At 35.3% G+C, this 21,560-nt stretch overlaps 4 protein-coding genes and 1 pseudogene across 8 annotated transcripts; 2 read left to right on the top strand and 3 right to left on the bottom strand.

The window, feature by feature from the left end:
- Positions 1 to 843: 843 nt before the first annotated feature.
- LOC104731827 (uncharacterized) lies at positions 844 to 2,810 on the top strand. Of its 2 annotated transcripts, none has more exons than XM_087479474.1 (9): positions 844 to 1,006; positions 1,102 to 1,243; positions 1,346 to 1,430; positions 1,524 to 1,767; positions 1,870 to 1,929; positions 2,002 to 2,040; positions 2,132 to 2,254; positions 2,353 to 2,445; positions 2,508 to 2,810. In XM_087479474.1, the coding sequence occupies exons 2-9, from the start codon at positions 1,144 to 1,146 to the stop codon at positions 2,682 to 2,684; spliced, it is 921 nt and encodes a 306-aa protein (XP_087335600.1). In that variant the 5' UTR covers positions 844 to 1,006; positions 1,102 to 1,143; the 3' UTR covers positions 2,685 to 2,810. The 2 variants fall into 2 exon arrangements, with proteins under 2 accessions (XP_087335600.1, XP_010449613.1); XM_010451311.3 differs by having other exon boundaries at positions 1,000 to 1,028.
- A 2,943-nt stretch (positions 2,811 to 5,753) lies between these two features.
- LOC104731828 (uncharacterized) lies at positions 5,754 to 7,854 on the top strand. Its single transcript, XM_010451314.3, has 8 exons — positions 5,754 to 6,270; positions 6,364 to 6,442; positions 6,546 to 6,789; positions 6,876 to 6,935; positions 7,026 to 7,064; positions 7,157 to 7,279; positions 7,376 to 7,468; positions 7,563 to 7,854. The coding sequence occupies exons 1-8, from the start codon at positions 6,168 to 6,170 to the stop codon at positions 7,737 to 7,739; spliced, it is 918 nt and encodes a 305-aa protein (XP_010449616.2). The 5' UTR covers positions 5,754 to 6,167; the 3' UTR covers positions 7,740 to 7,854.
- A 522-nt stretch (positions 7,855 to 8,376) lies between these two features.
- Positions 8,377 to 10,014, bottom strand: LOC104731829 (homeobox-leucine zipper protein HAT1). Its single transcript, XM_010451315.3, has 4 exons — positions 9,509 to 10,014; positions 9,085 to 9,416; positions 8,913 to 8,992; positions 8,377 to 8,813 (listed from the first exon to the last, which is right to left on the bottom strand). Exons 1-4 carry the CDS (start codon positions 9,657 to 9,659, stop codon positions 8,522 to 8,524), a joined length of 855 nt encoding a protein of 284 aa, XP_010449617.1. The 5' UTR covers positions 9,660 to 10,014; the 3' UTR covers positions 8,377 to 8,521.
- A 3,683-nt stretch (positions 10,015 to 13,697) lies between these two features.
- On the bottom strand, positions 13,698 to 18,784 carry LOC147930554 (uncharacterized; annotated as a pseudogene).
- Positions 18,449 to 20,119, bottom strand: LOC104731830 (uncharacterized). Of its 4 annotated transcripts, none has more exons than XR_015573913.1 (4): positions 19,296 to 20,037; positions 19,132 to 19,203; positions 18,826 to 18,867; positions 18,449 to 18,687 (listed from the first exon to the last, which is right to left on the bottom strand). XR_015573913.1 is itself a non-coding variant. In XM_087477641.1 (4 exons), exons 1-3 carry the CDS (start codon positions 19,909 to 19,911, stop codon positions 18,862 to 18,864), a joined length of 675 nt encoding a protein of 224 aa, XP_087333767.1. In that variant the 5' UTR covers positions 19,912 to 20,119; the 3' UTR covers positions 18,449 to 18,687; positions 18,826 to 18,861. The 4 variants fall into 4 exon arrangements, 2 of the variants coding, with proteins under 2 accessions (XP_087333767.1, XP_010449618.2); XR_015573912.1 differs by having other exon boundaries at positions 18,449 to 18,692; positions 19,296 to 20,036; XM_087477641.1 differs by having other exon boundaries at positions 19,315 to 20,119.
- Positions 20,120 to 21,560: the final 1,441 nt, after the last annotated feature.

The following is a 21,560-nucleotide window of genomic DNA, read 5'->3' on the forward strand; positions in this document are numbered from 1 at the left end:
CTCCCCAAGGGAGGAAGACGGAGCGAAGGTTCTCTCCATGGTGAAGGAGGTTGGACGCAAGTTTCTCTCCATAAGAGAGGAGGGTAGAACCAAAGTTCTTTCCATAAGTGTATTGTGATGTAATTTATTTTTTATTCAAAATGTTTTTTGAGCCAACAATTTTAGTGATTAAAGAAACTATGTAAAAGTGAATGTAAAGAGACATGTAATAGTTGACTTAATTTGTTCATATAGATATTTTCTAGGTGGTGGAAAATAATAAATTTGTAACATACAGTATACCTAGGTGTAAAAATACACTTTTAATGGTAACATACACAAAAAGTTGTATATGGATATAAATCAGTGTATTATAGCAAAAAAAAATTATAAATAATGTACAATAAATTTTATTAAATTTAATTTTATTTACAAAATTTTAAACCCGCATATCGGGCGGGTCCTTATCTAGTGTTTATATAGAAGTGAGTATTTACAAAATTTAAAATTAATGATTAACTGTATAATTTCCTTAATCCCTTTGTCTATTTTTTTGTAGAATTAATAACTTCAAATTAAAAATATATAAATAATATTATAATTTCAAATTTTATGAAATATAAATATATATATATAATTTCCTTATAATTTTTGATAATTATCTTTTTACATTATTAATATTTTTTAAACAAAATATTTTATTTTTGTTGTAATCAAATTTCTTCTTTTTAATATTAACTTTTACATTTGTCAAAATCTGAGATTAATAACTTGACACATGTCAAAATCTTGTCAATGGCTAACTTTCAAAACCCAACTTTATATATTAAGATTTATCATAAATAAATTATACTTTCATTTGATGTAAAAAAATAAACATTATACTTTTATTTAAAACACAAAGAAAAAATAAATAAAAAAATTGCAAAGTCATTATTGCCCCACAAAATATAAAAAAAATTCATCCCCGTGAAGAATTTTACGAGCAGTTTAATATATTTCATACTCTTCCATTAAAACACACAACGTAAGACAAATCTGTAACAAACGTAAACTTCTTGCCTTCTCTTTCTTGGTGTTCCCCAAATATTAATACACTCTTCTTTCTATATCTTTTTTCAGTGTATCTAAGAAAGAACCAACGGTACGTACTCTTCGGCGACAATGGAGAAGAGTATCCAACGATGTGTTCTCCTTGTGACCTTGTCTCTCTTCTTCTTCTCCTTTCCAGTATCACTCTCTGTTCCATTCGTTGTGTTTCACGGTGAGTAACAATTGATCCTTAATTCTTCTTCCTCTCATTCCCTCCTTCTTCCTCTCATTCCCTCCTTTACTCTGGCTACTAATGGATTTGATTGAGAAACAGGGTTTGACAATGCATGCTCCGATGAACAATTTATAACCGTAACACAGTCCCTTAGCAACCTCTCCGGCCACCCTGGATCTTGCGTGTACCGACCTAACTCCTTCTTCTTGTTTCATCCCTAATCTTGCAAAATTGTTTATCGCTCTCTGTTCTCTCTTTTTGCATCATCTCATCATAGGGAAATAGGAAATGGACATCAAGATTCCCTTCACATGCCGCTTACGCAACAAGCGAGCATAGCTTGTGAGAAAATCAAACAGATGCCAGAGCTGAGTGATGGTTACAACATTGTTGCAGCGTCTCAAGGAAACATGGTCGCTAGAGGCCTAATCGAGTTCTGCGACAATGCTCCACCAGTCTTCAACTATGTATCTTTAGCAGGTCCTCATGCTGGCATTGCTGCAGTCCCTGAGCCGTGTAATGTGAGTTCTCTATTTGTCTGTGTGTGTCAACCACGCACAATCACATTCTTTCTTACAATCATAATTACAATAACAACAACAATGAGGTTTCTCTGTTTACAGGTCCCATTTTGCTGGCTCCTGAAGGCACTGTTTCCATTTGTCTACAGCGACCTCGCTCAAGTAAACCTTCCCTAATTCTTCTTCTTTAATCAAGACTTAAACCTTAAACCATGATTAATAATGACTCTGCAGGATCTTGTTGCTCCAAGTGGTTTTGTCAAAGTCCCTACTGTAAATTCAAAACCCTGATCTTTCTAATCCTCAAATCATTTCCAATTATATGAAACACTTATCAATTGACACAACATTATATGGTTCTCAGAAAATAGCAGAGTATTTGGAGCACTCCAAGTATTTGCCAAAGCTCAACAACGAGAGACCTGCCGAGAAGAGCTCTACTTTTAAAGACCGTTTCACCAGCTTGCAAAACTTAGTTCTCGTCATGGTGACTCTCTGTCTGAGACCAATGATCCTTGAGATGATCATCACCACAAATCTTGAACAACGTTGTCACTAATTTTCTTTTTTCCATTTCCTAAACAGTTCGAAAATGATACAATGTTGATTCCAAGAGAAACTTCTTGGTTTGGATATTACCCGGATGGAGCTTCCACACCTGTTTTGCCTCCTCAAAAGGTTGAACCTAATCATCTCTCGAATTCAGTTTCTAATTAACTAACTGTATATTCTTTATGCAGACAAAGCTCTACACTGAAGACTGGATTGGTCTGAAAACCTTGGATGATGCTGGAAAAGTGAAGTTTATTAGTCTCCCTGGCGGACACGTTGAAATAACGAAAGAAGAGCTTGTAAAATACGTTGTGCCTTACCTCCAGAACGAGTCTACGTTATCTTCTGAACACGAGGCAATGTAGACATTTCCATCTTGAACCCATGAATAAAAAAGGCCTCATACTAAAATAAGGTCTCTATAACAATGTAACATCATCATCTATGTATTATTGAAATAAAAAAAATAAATGCTTCATCATTTATCAAAAGATGATCTGTAACATCCCCAATTTTATAATTGGGAGTTGGGCCAATTCTGTTAGTTCAGCCCATTAGTGATCCAGCAAAATACAACTCGATAAGGGTTTATGTGTGTCGAATTATGTGCGTATAATACATATGTATTCATGAGCCGTCAAAAGGGAAACGCAAATCCAAACCCTAAGAAGATAGAAATTCGATCCTTGTTTCTTGAGAAGAAGTGGACGTGCTCTTGTTGTGTGGTTATTGGAAAGAGTGAGGAAGAGAAAAGAGAGTTGTAAGGAAGGAGAACAGAAGAGAGAGAGAGAGAGATGGGATGTGTAGAGAGGGGAGAGGAGTAGACGTCATGGAGGTTGTGGGAACACTGGTGGGGTCTGTTTATTCTTGTCATGGCTGTGGAAAGCCTCGGTGGTGGTGGAGGAGCAACGCCGGAGTAACTGAAAGGTGGAGAAGAGAAGAACAAGAAAGAGTTAAGAAGGAAATAAGAACAGTTTGGAAGAGGCATCTTTGGAGGCTCACCGACGTCGGAGGTGACATCGGTATGGTAGTACAAATACACCGGCGTGATCACTATCAAGCCATGAGCTCGTAGCAACTGACGGAAGTCCGATCGGAGTTATACTCAAGAAGTTATGTCCGTTGCTTCCTGCGCAAGAAATATCTGAAACAGTCCGAACCTGCAACACTAAAATCAGATTCGAAGTTCATTACCTTGGAACAGCGTTTGGTGGCCCGAAACTTATCCGATCGAGCTGAGATTTTGTGGGGAGCTTCACGGTACTATAACCTAAATATTCAACGGTGGGATTGTGATTTTAACGGTTAGTTGTTGTTTTACCGGTGTGTTTATGAGGCTTGTTGGTATAGAATAAATGATGACATTGTAATATTTGGTTGGCAAACAAGGTTCGATGGAGCTGCAGCTTTGTAGGAGTTTTCATGAATCTTGGGTCTTACATTAAAAGGAAAAGGATAAATGAGTTTCAACATTTAAGTGGCAAAGGTGAGGGTGGTAATCGCAGAAACACAATGATTATTTTCTAAACATGTCTTTCATGAATTGCTTGTATAGGCTGGGAAACTATGTGATTGGATATATTTATTGTTTGATATTGCATGCTTTGATATGATGATTAGATGTATGATTATAATGAATGATGACATGATATGATGAGTTGATGTGTAACATGATGATCATTGTGTGGTGATATGAAATGAGATTGTGTGTTGAGGACACAAACATGGGATTTGTTTTGTGTCTCATGATGGGCGGAACATGGGATTTGTTTCGTACCTGGTGATGGGCGGAACATGGGATTTGTTTCATGCATGGTAATTGTACAAACCTGGGATTGGTTTTGTATATGGTGATTGGACGAACATGAGATTTGTTTCGTGCCATGCTAAGCTGATGGGATTTCGGTTTAGCGATATTGATGAACGTGGATATGATTAACTATGATGATTTGAGAAATGTAGTTTAAATGATATTATGATTATATGCTAGGTTGAATATTATGTGAAACCGTTATGCTTGTTGGATGTATGTCAAGAATGTGGAGTCTGATTCTATGCTATGCAGTGATTGTTGAATGTGATTAGAATGTCGTCATTGTGTTCACCCTTTTATCTTTTCCCTCAGGTTAAAAGCTTTGTGAGTTGTGGAACATGTTTTATGATTTGAAGAGTTTTATTTTTAAGAAAAAAACATTTTGGCGAGACCATTTGAATAACACCTTGTCTTGTTCGATAAGGCGGGACGGATGTTACATGATCAACTTTATCCAAATTATTATCAATCTCGTATAAGCTAGAGGGTATACTTTACTCGTGATTTTTTATATTTTTTATACTTGGACGTTCCCGAAAAAGTCATGAGGGTTGTGAAACACGTTTTGTTCCGTAGTTGATGCAAAGTTGGTCCGTGACTTGGTAATATTGTAATATTGTCATTTTGAATACACCCCCCTTAGTAATATTGGACCTTGTCATTGTAATATTGTCATTTTGTGACAGGTACGTATTAATAGAAAGTAGAGACCACCTAGTATCAACTCTTAATTCAAAGCAAAACCATGTTACGAGATGAATACAAATCTCATCATTTATTAAAAGATGGCCAATTTTATCCAGATTTCTGTAAATTTCAATTTTTTCATCGAGAAATCTAATAATATGTACATTATTCACCAGACAAAAAGCTATATAGATATAACTGGATAGGTCTGAAAACATTGGATGTTCCCGGAAATGTCAAGTTTGTGAGTGTCTCAAAACTCGGGAGAGTTGTGAAACACGTTGTTCCTTACTTGATTGCAAAGAGGTCCATGACTTATTTAAACGTATTGCAACTACGTAGGGTCAATTATTAGTTCAAAGCAAAAAGCCAAAAAAACAAGTTGACAATCATTGGTTTTTAAAATTTATTGTTGAAATCACTTGTTAATAATTATATCTAAACCCTAGTTAAAATTGGATTTCATATGTTTAGTGATTTATTATTGGATCTCAAAACCCGATAAACTTTTAATATGGGTTATAAAATTGTAGACTATATAATATGGGTTATAAAATTAATTATTTGATTATTTGATAGATTATAGGTTATATGAGTTGTAACCATTAGTTAAATCTCGATTTCAGATCCTTTTAGAAAAGATATTCTAAAAAAAAAAATCTCCACAGAATATTTAATTAACCATATATAGGCAACAAAATCTCAAAACCTAATATTATCCACAGCAATTTTTAAAAACAATCATTTTTAATCCGGGTCCTAAATTTCAACCCGGGTCCTAACTTTTATTCATAACAACTCCTAAAAACAATCACATAAATTATATTTTATATAAAAACCACAATATAAATAAAATAAATTTTAATCCATGCTCTAGCACGGGTCCTAATCTAGTATAATTTTATAAATAAATCAAAAGTTTATGAATCTAAATGTGGATAAAGCTTTTGACAAAAAAAAATGTGGATAAAGCTCTTCCAAGTACTCCAATGTTTGATTTGTCGTTATGAATGAAATCAAAAAGTTTATAAACTAGAGAGTATATAACCGGTTTAAACAGATCATTTTTCTTTAACATATTTTACAGGTACAGTATAGGGTATTTTGTAGATATTTTTGCAAATTGTTGTATAAGTCCAAAGAATACTATATTAATTGGTGTAGAGCCTAGCTACATACATCCAATCATACAACGCAATAATTTACATTTTGTGTCTATATAAATGTTCGAACTAATTCATATACCTCACAACTTTCAAAAGAGAAGTTAATAATATAATACAGTTACAAACTTCTTTCGTATCTTCTACAAGAGGGTACTCTTCTTCCCCTGAGTATAGCTAGCTCCATGGAGAAGAGTTTCCAACGATCTGTTCTTCTTGCGACCTTGTCTCTCTTCTTCTTCATCTCCATTCCGGTTTCACTCTCTGTTCCTTTCGTTTTTTCCCACGGTGCTTAACGATCCTTATTCTTCATCCTCCTTTTTTTTTATTTTGTTATAATCGATAACGAAATAAAGACACTAATGGGTTCGACTTAAACAGGAATCGGAGCTGGATGCTCCAATGATCAAATGAGAAACTTGACAAAGCTCCTTAACAATTACTCCACTGGATCTTGCGTGTAACGACTCAACTCCTTCTTCTGGTTTCATCCTAATTAATCTTGCGTGCAAAATACTTTATCAATGTCTACCTCTCTCTGTTATGTGTCATCCATCTTGTAGAGAAATAGGAAATGGAAAGCAAGATTCCGTATTCATGCCTCTTACGAAACAAGCGAGTATAGCTTGTGAGAAAATCAAACAGATGCCAGAGCTGAGTGATGGTTACAACATTGTTGGAGTGTCTCAAGGAAACTTAGTCGCCAGAGGCCTAATCGAGTTCTGTGACAATGCTCCTCCAGTCTTCAACTACGTATCTTTAGGAGGTCCTCACGCTGGCGTGGCTGCAATCCCTGAGTGGTGTACTGTGAGTTCTCTATATTTCTGTGTGTGTCAACCCTCAACCACAATCACATTCAAAATAACAACAACAATGGGATTCTCTGTTTGCAGAATTTTTTTTGCACGATCTTGAAGGCATTTTTTTCACAGGTCTACAACGACGGAGTTCAAGTAAACATTCTCTTATTCTTCTTCTCTAATCAGGACTTAAACCTTAAACCATGATTAGTACCCATAACAACACTTATAATGACTCTGCAGGCCTTTATTGCTCCAAGTAATTTTGTCAAAATCCCAACTGTAAACTCTAAACCCTGATCTTTCTAATCCTCAAATCATTTCCATTTATTATGAAACACTTGTCAATTGACAAAACTTTATATGGTTCTCAGAAAATAACAGAGTATTTGGAACACTCAACGTATTTGCCAAAGCTCAGCAACGAGAGACCTGGCGAGAAGAACTCCACTTACAAAGACCGTTTCACCAGCTTGCACAACTTGGTCCTCATCATGGTACCTCACTTTCTGTCTGAGACCTATGATCCGTGAACCAAATTGTTAAATATATAGCTCATTATTAAATTTCATACTTCGATATCCTAAAAACAGTTCGAGAAAGATGATGTATTGATTCCTAAAGAAAGTTCTTGGTTCGGATATTACCCGGATGGAGATAACTCAACTATTCTGCCTCCTCAAAAGGTAAACCTTATCATCATCTCTCGTATTCAATTTCTTAACCCGATCATCGGACAACCCCAATATTGGCTTCTTACTCAAATTTTCTTCCTAACAGACAAAACTATACACTGAGGATTGGATTGGTCTGAAAACCTTGGATGCTGCTGGAAAACTGAGGTTTGTTAGTCTCCCTGGCGTACACATCCAAATAACGGATGAAGAAGTTATAGAATACGTTGTGCCTTACCTCCAGAACAAGTATCCGTTATCTTCTGAACACGAGGCAATGTAGACATTTGCAAATTCTTGAACCCATGAATAAAAAAAGGGTCTTATATCTATGTAACACTGAATAAATCTTCTGTAATAAACAAGGAAGATAAATAAAAGTTTCATCCTTTATGAAAGATGATCATTCTTATCCAAAAAAGGTTTCATCTTGTATATTATAACGCTACAGAGACGAAGTACAAGTTCTTCATCACCAATACCTTCAAGACTTTAGTAAATTTCGTATCGAAATTGAAGGATAGATCGAGTGAAACAGCATCTATTGGAATAACGATATTTATTAAAACCCTAAATTTTGTTGCCTGAGAGAGACGTCGGGAAGAGTTTTCCAGTGTTAAACTGGTGATCGACGACGGACGCGACAACGCACACGGCTTGGGCCTAATACTGTGGCCCATTAAGGGTACTTTATTATTTGGGGCCCTTTTACGATTTGTCGTGTGTAGAGATTAGTGAGAATAATTCGATATTCAAAACTCAAGGTTCAGTAACCTTAATTTTATTTTTTTAGTATAAGAGAAAGGGGTATAAAACAGATCTAGTTTAACATCTGAAAATAATAATAAAGGTTTGTTTTGTAAAAGGTTAAGCTGATTTTTTATTTTTTGTTTTAATTTTGTTTATCAAACAAACAAGAATAGCTAATTTAATCAGATTAAAAGTAAATTTAAAAATGAAGAAGAAAGGTTTTTAAGGATACATAGCTGAGTTGAGAGTCAATAATCTAAAAAGTACAATGACCCACATAAGTAACACAACAACCCATCGAACTGGTATTAAAAGTTAAGACCTAGGACGCATCACATCAAAGGTTGACCCATGTGCCATTTGGAGCCATGGACTCAATGAGACAGACCGTTGGTTGTGGTTAGATGAGGACGGTCCAGCCACTCGTTCGCACGATGGACACATTAAAAGCGTGGTCGGGGGACTCATCTGACCGTACAACCGCGGTGATAGCTTTAATGCTCTTAGTTCCGCAGCCTCTTTCTCCAGCCGCCGGTTCTCTTCGGTTAATTTCTCAACGCATCTTTTCAGATACTCGCAGTCTACTTCGGTTTGCTTCAGTTTGGTCCTATATTATGGGATTAACAAAACAGCTTGTATTGTAAATAACATGACTCTCAAGGGTTAAAATGGTCAAATAGTGTAATCAAAATGAGTTCTATCTCACCTTGCTCTTCTGTTCTGGAACCACACTTCCACTTGTCTTGCTGTTAAGCCTAGCTTCTTAGCCAAAGCCAGCTTCTGTTTCTGCATATTTTACCATAAAGCCCTTGTCAAAACAGAGTATTTTACAAAGAATAATACCCTCACGCTCATAGAGATGGATAAAATGAACTTACGGGATTGAGAGTGTTGTGTTCCTTGAAAGTGTCTTCAAGAACAGCAGATTGGTCTTTGGATAGCCTAAGCTTCTTCCTACAAGTCTCACCTCCGTAATCTTCTTCTTCGTCGGAGGTTCCACGTGAGGAAGATCTATCTAGAGTAACGTCGATGTCATCTCCGGCACCACCACCACCTCCGGAGGTTCCTTCTCTATCACTCCTCCTCTTGCCGCTCACGGTGCTCGATATCGTACTGTTCGGAGATGAAACTCCTGTCTCCTCCTCCAAATCCACCGTAGTTGGCAAGCTGTTCACGTCGATTTTCCTAAGAAACTGTTGCTTTTGATGACCTGAAAAAAAATGGACAAGGATTCATTTCGAGATCTGTTTTGTTTTCCTTGTGCTCTAAGACTTTGTAGAAGAAGAAATTAAAGAAGCATACCTGAGGAAGAAACAAAGGTTTGGTTCCATGGAAACATCTGGAGATTGGACACTGGTGAAGAAGTGGGTTTTAGATTTAGCTGGACAGGATTGTGGTTTTGTGCAAATCCCAAGCTAAGACTTAAACTCAGATCCTCTTTTCCCATCATCATGATGTTTTTCTCAAGGTCTTGAAGATTTTTAGGAAAGGAGAATAGCAAAAGTTTTGATCTTTATGGGTAGAGAGATGCAAGAGAAACCTTGATGATCTAAAGCTGATTTTACCTCAAAAGCTCTCTAATTTTTTTCAGTGGTGGGTGGTTAGTGTAAAGAAGATAACAGAAACCTTCTTCAAGCTAGGGTTCTTATAGAGAGAGAGAGAGAGAAAGAGAGATGTGAAATGAAATGGGAAAGAGAGGATTAATATAGGAAGTGAATGATATGAGATGTAGTCAGCTTGGCCAATTATAATCTATAATTGCTCTTTCTATAAACTCAATTATTATATCCCCAACTTGTTCCCTCTTTGTCTTCTCTTTCTCTTTTTTCCTTTTCTTTTTGGATCTCTTTCCCTCTTCGTCTTTTACTATTCTAGTAAATAGTATAAGTCCTATCTTTAGTTTTACTTTGTTTCATAACCTCAATGTAGTTCTATATTTGTATGGAATCCAAAGTCTACTTTCAAAATTTTAAAATTTTAAATTCATATTTTCAATCTCTACTTTATTTTTGCGAATTTGTGGACTAGAAAAAAAAAATAAAGTCTATAATGAGGATCGAATATATGTGGCACAAATCCAACATGACATTATTTACCTTCATATAATTATACAAATTGTTGTTCAAAAGAAAAAAATATATATACAACTTGTATATGTATGTAAAAAATTATCAAGATTCAAGGCCTAGGATATATCATGGTGATGATAAGAGTTTACTTATATGTGTAGTAAGTAGTAACTCATGTCATGTCTTGCTAACTATGGTAGGATTATTATTCAGTGTTGTAAATTGCGAAGTTTTTATAAGAAAATAATTATTAACCAAGAACTTCTGAACTTTTAATTAGGTCAATAATCTTTTCGGACCAAAGACCAAAACATAATTATTTAGTTTTTTCTCATTATTGGTGCTAAAAACTTGTGACCTTGCAGAAGAACTCAATCAGTCAAGATCACACACGGATGAGAACAGATAGTATCAAATAGATAGTTGGCAATTAATTGTTGAAATGATGGGGATAAAAAAAAGGACTAAATCAAGTGGTAGGTACAAAAACACAATCCACATGAATCTGAGCTCCTTCAAAGTAGTGGGCCAATCAAACTGTTGTGATCCAATCATATCCATGTGGGATGTGGGATCTATCATTACAATAACTACAAAACCATATGAAAAAAAAATCCATTATTTATTGACTCTTTCTCCTATGTTCATTCAAAGTTCCTTCCTTTCTAATCAGAATTTGTAGAAAAATTTGCATAATCAGATAGATATATTATTTGTTTTGTTGCTAATCAGATTAATCATTCATTTTGATTGTCCAAAACTATATATTGTTGACCCAAAAATGTAAAAACTGCCGAAAGAAGTTGTATTTTTAGATTTTTTAATACTATAATAATGAGTGTCACAAATAGTTTTTTGGGCTCAAGAGAGGAGGAGAACATGGGCAGGTGGGTCATGTCACGTGACGACGATAAGGGACCCGAAAACACTCGACCCGGCCGTGCGTCTTCTTTTGTTTCCTCACGCGCCGACATCTTATCATTTGCTACCACGCTCTCCTTCATCATTTTATGGACTTCGCTTCGTTGTAATCATTATACGCATCATTTTTTCCCACATGAATTAACTTCTTCTCCTCATTAATGATCTAACTGTGCTCGAGATTTTATACGATATCATAAATAATGTATTCATAATCACATTTTAGAAGAGGTATTTCCTACTTAAGAAACCAATGCAATATGCATATACGTACATTTATATTAGTAACTTTTTCTAAAAACCAAAAAGTAATTACATATATAGATGACGTGAGAAATCATGAATCTTCATTTCAAAGTTAACTAATAGACAATTAATACAAGTCTGTTGGTTTTATATAGGGTGTGACATATCCGTCTGCGGACTGAACCACTTTTTATTTACCATTCAGCAAATATAGTACGCAGTGGTGCAATCCAAATAAAGCAGAGACAAGACCGCAGCGGACCAACTACAGACCGCTTTTGCATACAAATAGAATTGGTCTACAGCAGTCTGTAGTCCGTTTTAAAAATAGAGCAATCCAGACCGCAGATAGATTTGGCCGTCCTGACCGCAGTTACCATTCAAACCCATAGTACTACTATAGTAATAATACTTAAGAGGTCGTGTCTCCACTTCCTTTTTTTTGTTTGGTCAACTGATTTATATTAATGGTTTTGATGGTCGGATACCCTTTGCTTACAAAGACAAAAGCCAAGAGCTTTCAAAATAACAAACGAAAGCAGCCATCATCCACAATTAGCCTACTACTAACAATTAGCCAAAACCAGTCGAGTAAACCTGGTTTTTACAAAAAATGGTTAAAAAACCTAACAACCATTTGGATGACACCCACATATCTATAGAGAGAATACAACTCTCTTCATCCTCGAAAACATTTTGAAGCCAAGTCAGGAAAACTATTTGTGACATAGGATTTTGAAATGTTTAAAACACATGTAGTCTCGATCAAACATATGTCTAAAGCAAAATTAAGATCCATTTTTTTAATAAAAGAAACTTTAATAATACAAGTCGTATTTTCTAATGTTGTAATCATTTGAGGCGTATATGTATGTTTTGCTTTTATAGTAGGACTAATTATCATCAATTTAGTTAATCATATTTGATTGCGTAGCTAGCTTAATAATTATTCTCTACAGAATTGGCTGTAGATTAATGTCATCATTGGGGAACTTTATATGTTTGGACCTAACTTCACCATTATATATAGTCGAATATTATATATTCTCGTACATGTAATCATTCGAATGTTTAAATTTATTATACACTTCAAAGAATATACTCATCATTGACAATTTGACATCGGCATAACGAACAAGAATTAAGGAGGGTAATTAAGCAGTAAGAAAAAGAAAGATAATTTGAGTTTGACGTTTCATAACATTATAGTTAAATTAATTAATGTTTGATTCTTGATTATTTATACATTATTTTAACGCATCAAATGGTATAAACTATATAACTGCTACATATGCATAATTATTGAGATTCTAGCATCATGATTAATCAGTAATGGTTTTGGGAATCTATGTTTTTAAATAAAGAAATATAGTTGGTGTATAAAATGAAGCTTCAAGGAATGCTTGTAACTGAACAAAAATAATAGAATGAAGAAAAGGACCAAGTTGGCTCGTGCGATATATCCTCCCATGTGGAACCGACGTGGCGCACACATTCCTAAGCGAACCACACCACCCATGACAGCAAAGCACACGTGTGCTCTTGTCCACCCGCACGTGCATTTCTGGTCAATATATTCCTATGCTCTTGCCTTGTTGTCCCTAGTCCATGGTCAAACATCCTTCCTTTCACTTGTATTCTATATTTCTATTTCTATGAGTAAAAAATAGCAAGAAGTGACTCTTCCAATCTCTCAAAATAAGAAGAAGGTGGCTTCTTCACTTTGGGATTCTCAAAGGTGGCTTTCACATCTGAGATTTGTAAGGGTAATTTGTAGACCTTCTTGAAAATGGTTGTTCATAATTTCACTAGCTAAATGTAAACGAATTTTGACCTAATATTTAAAATAAAGAAATATATCATTATCATTCTCAAATCTATAACTTAAGTGTTTTTGTAATGGATTGTTCACATTCATGAAGTGTTCATTTAGTGATGAATTTTATTTGGAATTGAAAATGTAAAAGGAAAGTTAATATAAGAACCAAATTCTAGTGGCTTACATATCATTTTCAATTTATCAAAAAAGAAAAAATATAAGACACAAGAGAGATTGCAAAAGGAGTTAACTAAACATAGTTTTAAAAATAGCTTTTAATTTCAAATCAGAATATTTCGATTATAACTGCAAACAGAAAATATATTTTTTTTTTTTGAATTTAATGTTTAATTATATTCAAAGAAAAAATAAACGTTTTACAACCTTGGTATAAACTGTATGCTTAAGACATTTTTGTTTGTAAAATCAAAAAACTTTAGTAGAATCTAGCTTCAAACCACGCCTGCAGATGGGTACCTTCCTTGTCAAGTATGGTACTTAATCTGTTTCGGATGTTTTTGTCAATCAGCTTCACCATCATGTCTTCGGTTGAGTTTGGTTCTCCATGGCGCCTATTGTTTCTCTCCCTCCAAATAGAATGAATGGTATTCTGGATAGTATAGCCCAGAATGAAACTTGTCTTCTTATCCAATTCACTTCCAAGTAGTAGAATCATCACCTTCCTCCACTCGTTTGTGTACTTGTTTTTGAGAAGCCCTTTAACCAGCAATTCCCAGATTTTATGTGAGAAAGGACAGAGAAAGAACAAGTGCTCCTTTGTTTCCAAGGGGTGGTTACAGAAAACACAGCTTACTGAAGCGTTGGTGTTCCATTTAACCATGCGGTCCCCTGTTGCAAGTCTGTTCTTAACCATCAACCAAGTGATAAAAGCATACCTCGGGGTTGCTTGGGAGAACCAAATCGCTTTAGCCTCCACCATCTTTGGGTGCGCTGCATGGATGTGAAGCCATGTGGCCTTTGTAGAAAACTGTTTATGATATGTATTACTCTTGCGCTTCCATAATGAGACATCTGGCTTATCAGGGGCGCGAGAAAGCTGTTTTCTACGAAGCTCCTCTTGAATTAAACAGAGAGTGTTGTCTTGATAACCTCTTCTTCTGATCATGTCCATTGCTTCAGCTACAGTACTACATAGAGGTAATCCCATGGCTATGCAGCCTCGATCCCCCACCTTTTCGTAGAGGCAACCCAAGGAACTCCAGTTGTCAAACCAGAAAGATGTGGTCTCACCATTGTTTACTTCCACACAGTGGAATTGTTTCGCAAGATCTCGATACTTCAGTAGCTTTTTCCATATCCAGGAGCCAGTTGCGACATTTTCCTTTTCAGACCAGAAGGAGCCACTGCGGATGAGGTACCGGTGAACCCAGTTGACCCAGAGTGAGCTTTTAACCGAGAGAATACGCCAAATGAGTTTTAAAACACTCACAGTGTTTGCCTCATGCAAAGAACGGAGTCCCAGACCTCCTTCAGACTTTGGGAGACAAACTTCCGACCATGCAACCTTGGCTTTCTTAGAATTTAAAGAAGGACCCGACCATAAGAAAGCTGAACACAACTGATCCAACTCTCGAATACAAGCTTTGGGAAGCCTAAATGCAGCCATCCAAAAATTTATGAGTCCAAAGACAACCGATCTCAACAGCTGTAGCCGTCCGGCAAAAGAGAGAGTCCTAGCAGTCCATGAACTGATTTTTGAGCGAATTTTCTCCAGAAGAGGGAGGTAGTCTGCAGATGACATCCGCTTTGGGAGGAGCGGTAGACCCAGATATCGAACCGGTAAGGAGCCAGATGCAAAAAAAAACTGCTGAAGAATAACCCTTCTCTGCTCAACTAGAATACCAGCCATGTATAAAGTCGATTTTTCCAGACTGATATTAAGCCCTGAATGAACTGCAAAGTCAGCGAAAACACTAAGAGCTCCTTCAATAGAAGATTTTTCACCGTCGACAAAGACCATAAGGTTGTCGGCAAAACAAAGATGGGTGAGTTGTAGATGTCAACAGTTGGGATGGAAACCAAAAGTCTTATCCGTAGCTGCCTTGTCCAGTTTACGAGAGAGTACATTCATACAGATAACAAACAAGTTGGGGCTTAGGGAGCAACCTTGTCGAAGACCACGGTGACTACCAAAGTAACCTGCTAGTTCGCCATTGACCTGGACAGAGAAGGATGCCGTAGTAATACAAGTCCTTATCCAATTCACAAACTGCTCCGGGAAGTCCATCACACGAAGAGTAGTGAGAAGAAAGTCCCATTGGACCGAATCAAACGCTTTTGATATGTCAATCTGCATTGCACACCGGAGGGAGACTGACTCCTTATGATAATCTTTAATGACCTCTGTAGCCAGTAGAAGATTCTCCATTAGTAATCTGTCTTTGACAAATGCAGACTGATTGGGTGAAATGAATTTGGGTAGGATGATCTTTAGGCGATTGGCAAGGATCTTGGAAAATAACCTTATAAAGCACGTTGCAGCAGGAAATTGGTCTATAATCCTTCATCACCTTGGCTTTTTTCTTTTTTGGAATCAAAGCTAAGATAGTCGAGTTGACTCTCTTAGGCGATTGGCAAGGATCTTGCAAACAGAAAATATCATTTTACATTTTCAGATATTCTTTTTCAATGAACAGCAAATTAGAAGTTTTTTTGTCATCGTCGCAAATTAGAAAATTTAGTTTTCAAATGTAAAGAAAAGACTTACTATTTTAATAAATGAAAATGAGAGGATTTCGTATACAAATGTGGATGAAAATATTTGTTTTCAATTGATTGCATATATATATATATATATATGAAAATATTGTATTATTACTTTAAGCTATAGTATGTTTGAGAAACTAGATTTTTCAACATAATCTATCGAGACATGAATTTGACTAATCAAACCGTCAGATATTTACTTTCAGTTTCGTTAGTTTTGGATCTATAATATGTTAAGATTTGAAACCTTTGCTAGGCCAAAAAGAGGAATATTTCTGCAAAAAACATATGTTTTCGACTTGCATATTTTTTATTCTCCCAATGGGAGGTGAGCTGGTGGTCATGTGGATTCATCGGTTAACCAAAATATCGTTTGGAATATTTTTCGGTTGTAATGCGAGACACGTGCAACAATAATAGGGTACGGACTCATTTCACAACCTTTAAATAATATATAATCCCATATATCTAACACTTTCTCACATGCAAACGTTGCTTAAAAATACTTACGTTCAGGGTAAAAAAATTTAAGTCTACTATCTATCTCTCTTTATAATTTATGTGTTTTCATTATATGTTCTTTCTTAATTATTCTAAAAAATTGACAGTATAAAATAAATTAAGCCATCGTTCGGCCAATCCTCAATATACTTTTTAAGTGTCACTTAACGTATGAATGAATCGGGACCTGGTTCTGGAAGACGTGAAACACTAGACGACCTATATGATATGGCTTGAGTGGTCGGAATTTTTTAGATATAAGAAAAGTAAAAACACCCAGAAAATAAGTTTGATAGTATTTTATTAGGAATGAAGGGTAATCATGGAATTTAGCTTTAGACCCTAATTTTTCCACTAGGTGACAGGCTCAGGAATCATTTTTTTTGGGGTGCCATTGTGTGTGGTTGGTTGTTGAAGGGATACAGTATCAAGTACAACGAGGACTGTGTATGACGTAGATAAAGCAATGAATGACACATGATATATATAAGTATAACCAATCACATCATTTTGTTAATTTTACTATATCACCATCCTCTACATGCTCGCATGCATTATCTCAAAGCTATGTTCAGAAAATATAACGAATATATCTACTCCATCATCAGTAATAGGTTTTGCCAAACCTCAAATTTAGATCACAACCAAGTAATCAGTTTCTTATGTAAATCAGTACAATACCTATCATAATAATAGGTTTTGCCAAACCTCAACTTTAGATCACTAAGCGAGTAATCTATGTACTAAATGAACATACGGACACACTTCGGTTTGGATTCAAATACGTTTGATATCACATCTTTCTTTTTAATAAACTGAAAAGATTGAAAGTGTATATGATTCCTTTTTTATTGGGTGTGTGATGTAATCGGTGAAAGCTGTTCTCGAATGAATTGGCTTTTTGGAAACAAGAGGAGCCCACTGAGAATGATACTCTTCATTAATTATTCGGCAAGAACTACTTTGTAATAATGATTAAGTTTTGAATCGGAACTAATTTTCTTTTAAAAAAGAAATAATTAAAACCGACAAACTGACAATTTGGCCTCGCTGTAGAAGAAGAGCATAATGGTGAGAGTCAAATGATTGTGGACTAGAATCATTATGTGATGAAACACAAAAGGCCTAACATAATCAATGATACGCCCTAACCCCCGAATGATCATTCCCATTTATAGTAATAATGAGAAGAGTTCATAATTAATGGAACAAACCTTCTTCAAAGTAAGCATGCTCTTTCTAATTATATACTACTAATAAAATTTACAAGAAATACATTTCCTAAAAAAAAGTAAGAGATGCCGTAGTTGGTGTATAGGGCCTTTTGGATTTGGAATCATGAATATCAGCCCATTTTAACTTATTGGGGTTTAGGTACTCCATTAAGACTCCAAGGCTTAAGATGCAATTTTTACACATGAGTGTGATGAACAGTAAGCAATTTTCTTAATGCAGATTTTGTTGTTGTTGTTCTGTACTACTGGCTGGGTATGCAGTTTTTTTCCAGCAGTGAAGCAAAAACGACTACAAACTCTTAGTTTCACATTTTTCGGTATAACACTAATGCAGAACTGTAACTATTTCTGTGTTGTCATTATTTTACAAATTGAATTAATGAAGACTAATCTGTATACAATTTTGAAAACAGTTTAATCATTTATTTCGCTTTATGATCCATGGATTAGAGGCTCAGAGCTGTTTCTATTAACACTGTTACTTATCGGAACCATTTAATCGGCTTAGAACTACACGACCTGATCTATGTACCACGTACATATAACCCTTTCAAACTGCAGGGTTAAGTTTCCTTTAAACCTCTTAGAAACCGTAATACATTTTCAGCTATGTGTTAGTAAGAGTTATAAATAGTTTAATAAATCATTTGCTGTGCTAATCAGAGTTAGAAATAGTTTTAAAATAGATATTGTTGTTTTGCTCTGCCATTATATTAAACGCATCTTACTAACCGATTTTTCTGCATTTCATCATCAGTAACTCAAAAAACAAACCCTTCTCGCTCTCTCTCTCTTTATATATCTGATTTATATCTATAAATATATGAACCTTATAGATATTTACTTATATTTTTGTTACTACTAAGTTTGTTATGAGACAGGAACAAGTCTCTTGAGATATCTTCTTCCTATCATCCTCTACTGTGGTGTATCCTGGATTCTCTCGATCACCAGCATACCTATCTACCCTGCAACAAAACCAGAAACAAAGGTACCAAAAAATTAGGCACAAACCTCAGAAAGATCAAGCAATGCATAATAACATAACAACGTTTACCATATCCATGAAAATGATAAGTTTTAATAAGGGAGAGACTTCACCTTTTTTTCTTTCACCAAGAGACTACTTTGCACCAATCATCGCTGCAAATGGAACACAATCGTTGTTACGAGTTTCTTGATCATTAACCACGTTAATGTAAAGCTAAATAGCTTTCCAAATGTGGGTTTAATGTTATCTTAGCACAATGATAATGAAACTTCATATCGTCTCTAAATAGCACTAAAGGACTGTCATCAAGTTCATACTATCTAATGTATCTAATGTAGCAAAAGGGTTGGTTGATCCAAGGCATTTAATCAAAGCAAAGTAATTGAATTGATCAAAGCTAATGTGCACACACACACCTTAACCGGAGAATTGGAAACTTTGAAGCAATCAGCATTCATCCCAACGAGACACAATCCAGGGAAAATGACCTATATACAATAGCAAAGACATTATTGAAATGCCAAAGAGATGAAGAGACTAGTAGAGATAGTTTTCAGGGGTGAGGCATTTCGTCGAACACCTGGTGAGTGGTGACTTACATCGAGATACTTCTGCATCGTTTTAGTCCTCTTCCGTGGTCGGCGAGATGGCCTGTTCCCACACATGCTGAACAAATCCTCTTCGATCTCGTCTCTAGAAAGAGCAACCCAAAGCCTGTGATTCTCCTTCGCAACCTCACCACCGCCTAATCCGGGTGATTCCGCCGGGATTCCTCTCTGCCTGTTCGATTTCGGCTCCATTCCTCCGCCTGATTTCTGATTCTTCACCTCCGAAGCACCTCCTCCGCCGCCGCACGCCTCCGCCGCGAGTACGCCGTTTCCTTTCTTCAAACCACCACCACCACCACCACAAGCCTTCCTCGGCCGAAGATTCCAAGGCCTCTTCTCTTCCTCCTCCTCCTCCTCATCCTCCGCTTCCTCTCTCTCCTTCGCCGACACCGGAGCTTCGTCTCTCTTAGGAGAAACCTCATCGGATTTCATCTTCTTAGGGTAATCGTTGTCGGATGACTGAACAAAGGTGGAGAAAGAGAGCCGCGGCTGACGACTAGACCGTGACGCCACCACACGGTTAGAGACAGCCACCGTATTATCGGCCGATTGAGAAGCAGACCTCTCTAACTTGGAATTCGCAGACATTGAGATGGGATTATACCAAAGACCTATTCACCTGAGAGATGATGATCAAAAACCCTAGACCAACCACAAGCAGAGAAGAGAGAGAGATATGTAGTACAAATGAGGATTAAGGAAAATGCATGCGTAAGTTTCTTTCTAATTATGTTTTTTTTTTTTTTTTTTTTTTTTTTTTTTTTTTCATTTAATTTCATTTAATTAGTTTTAGACTAGTTGATTCTTTTCTTCTTCCATCTTACAAAGTCTTTCTTCTTTGAATTTAATTTGTTGTTATTTGGACTTTTTCTTACCCAAATTTATTGTTATTAGATCTTTCTCTGTATGTTTGACTTCCAATTTACCAAATTTCGTATATATTTAAAAATACATATGTAATTGTTATGGAGAAAAAAAAAGCTACAATAGAATTTTCAAAGACTAATCTTTGTTTAATTAGGTTAAAAATCATTAATATTGAAATCCTTATATATATCATACCAAATTAAAAGGATTCTCTTCAATGCATGCATGCCACTTAGATACAAAGCATACAAGTAATAAGTGACCCATTACATTACAGCTTCTATGCTTTTTTGGATGTATAAAAGGATCTAGAATATGTATAATATTCTTGAGTATATTTGTTATTAATTACTATAACTTATACTTATGGAAACTAGGTTAATTAGGTTATCATTCTATTCTTTATATAAACACTAGGTTTTGAACCCACGCTACGTATGGGTTTATTTGATATATTTTAATGAAAAACCCACGCTACGCATGGGTTTATTTGATATATTTTAATGAAAATTTTATATACTCACTCAGTTTCAAAATATAAGAAATGACCACTTTAAAAAAGTTTACTTAAATTAGTATTAAGTAAAAATTTAAATTTCAGATATCCAATTTTTAAAAATATAAAAATAAGTTGTGTTATAAAATCAAATCACATCAAACAGATAATGAATTTAACTCGACGTCCAGGCGAGGCAAATCAAAATGGTGACCTACATATCCTAAACCATTTCTTTGACCACCAGAAAAGCGAAATAATTTTATAATCTTGAATTTATCTCGTTTTTCATATTTAATTCATAGCTACCACCTATGTTTTCGTGTTTTAATTCAATATTTTCTTATTTCATATTCTTTATTGTCATTTCCGTTGTCAAATTTTATGGTAATTGTCATCGTTACTTTTATCCGGTTCTTCGTTATACTCTTCTTCTTCTTCTTCCTTGTCAACTTTTTCACATTCTTCCATTGAAAAACTTTTTTTTTAGACTACCATACAACTTGTTAACCCATCAAACTCTAAGACCAAAATCATTTCTTTTCTAATAAAATTTGTGCAATTCATAAAGACCAGCATAGTCAAAACATGCATTCAATTATTGATAATTTCATCCATATACTTATTCGTTTTTAGATCCACACGTATTGAAACTTCTCAAACCAAAATCCTTACTCACGGAGAAAGTAATATGAACACATGTATAGTTAAAAACAATATTTGTGCTTTTCGTCGATCCTTCTTTTTTAAACTCAAATAACCTCAACTCAATGTCTTGCGACGTCAATCTTTCTTTCTTATACTTAAAAATAAAAATTTTACTGCAAGAATATGAAATCATATTTCTTTTATTTCTATAAATTTTACTTTTTTT

Source organism: Camelina sativa, chromosome 12, assembly GCF_030686135.1.
Source record: "Camelina sativa cultivar CO46 ecotype springtype chromosome 12, ASM3068613v1".
NCBI lineage: Eukaryota > Viridiplantae > Streptophyta > Magnoliopsida > Brassicales > Brassicaceae > Camelina > Camelina sativa.

Bases quoted from the DNA above. Each gene is read 5' to 3' on its own strand.
- LOC104731827 (XM_087479474.1), top strand. From the start codon at position 1,144: ATGGAGAAGAGTATCCAACGATGTGTTCTCCTTGTGACCTTGTCTCTC. The intron at 1,244-1,345 runs GTGAGTAACAAT...ATTGAGAAACAG, and splicing joins TCCATTCGTTGTGTTTCACG to GGTTTGACAATGCATGCTCC. The intron at 1,768-1,869 runs GTGAGTTCTCTA...CTCTGTTTACAG, and splicing joins CAGTCCCTGAGCCGTGTAAT to GTCCCATTTTGCTGGCTCCT.
- LOC104731828 (XM_010451314.3), top strand. From the start codon at position 6,168: ATGGAGAAGAGTTTCCAACGATCTGTTCTTCTTGCGACCTTGTCTCTC. The intron at 7,280-7,375 runs GTACCTCACTTT...TCCTAAAAACAG, and splicing joins ACAACTTGGTCCTCATCATG to TTCGAGAAAGATGATGTATT. The intron at 7,469-7,562 runs GTAAACCTTATC...TCTTCCTAACAG, and splicing joins CTATTCTGCCTCCTCAAAAG to ACAAAACTATACACTGAGGA.
- LOC104731829 (XM_010451315.3), bottom strand. From the start codon at position 9,659: ATGATGATGGGAAAAGAGGATCTGAGTTTAAGTCTTAGCTTGGGATTT. The intron at 9,417-9,508 runs GTATGCTTCTTT...ATTTTTTTTCAG, and splicing joins AACCTTTGTTTCTTCCTCAG to GTCATCAAAAGCAACAGTTT. The intron at 8,993-9,084 runs GTAAGTTCATTT...TAAAATATGCAG, and splicing joins AACACAACACTCTCAATCCC to AAACAGAAGCTGGCTTTGGC.
- LOC104731830 (XM_087477641.1), bottom strand. From the start codon at position 19,911: ATGTCTGCGAATTCCAAGTTAGAGAGGTCTGCTTCTCAATCGGCCGAT. The intron at 19,204-19,314 runs GTAAGTCACCAC...TATTGTATATAG, and splicing joins CGATGCAGAAGTATCTCGAT to GTCATTTTCCCTGGATTGTG.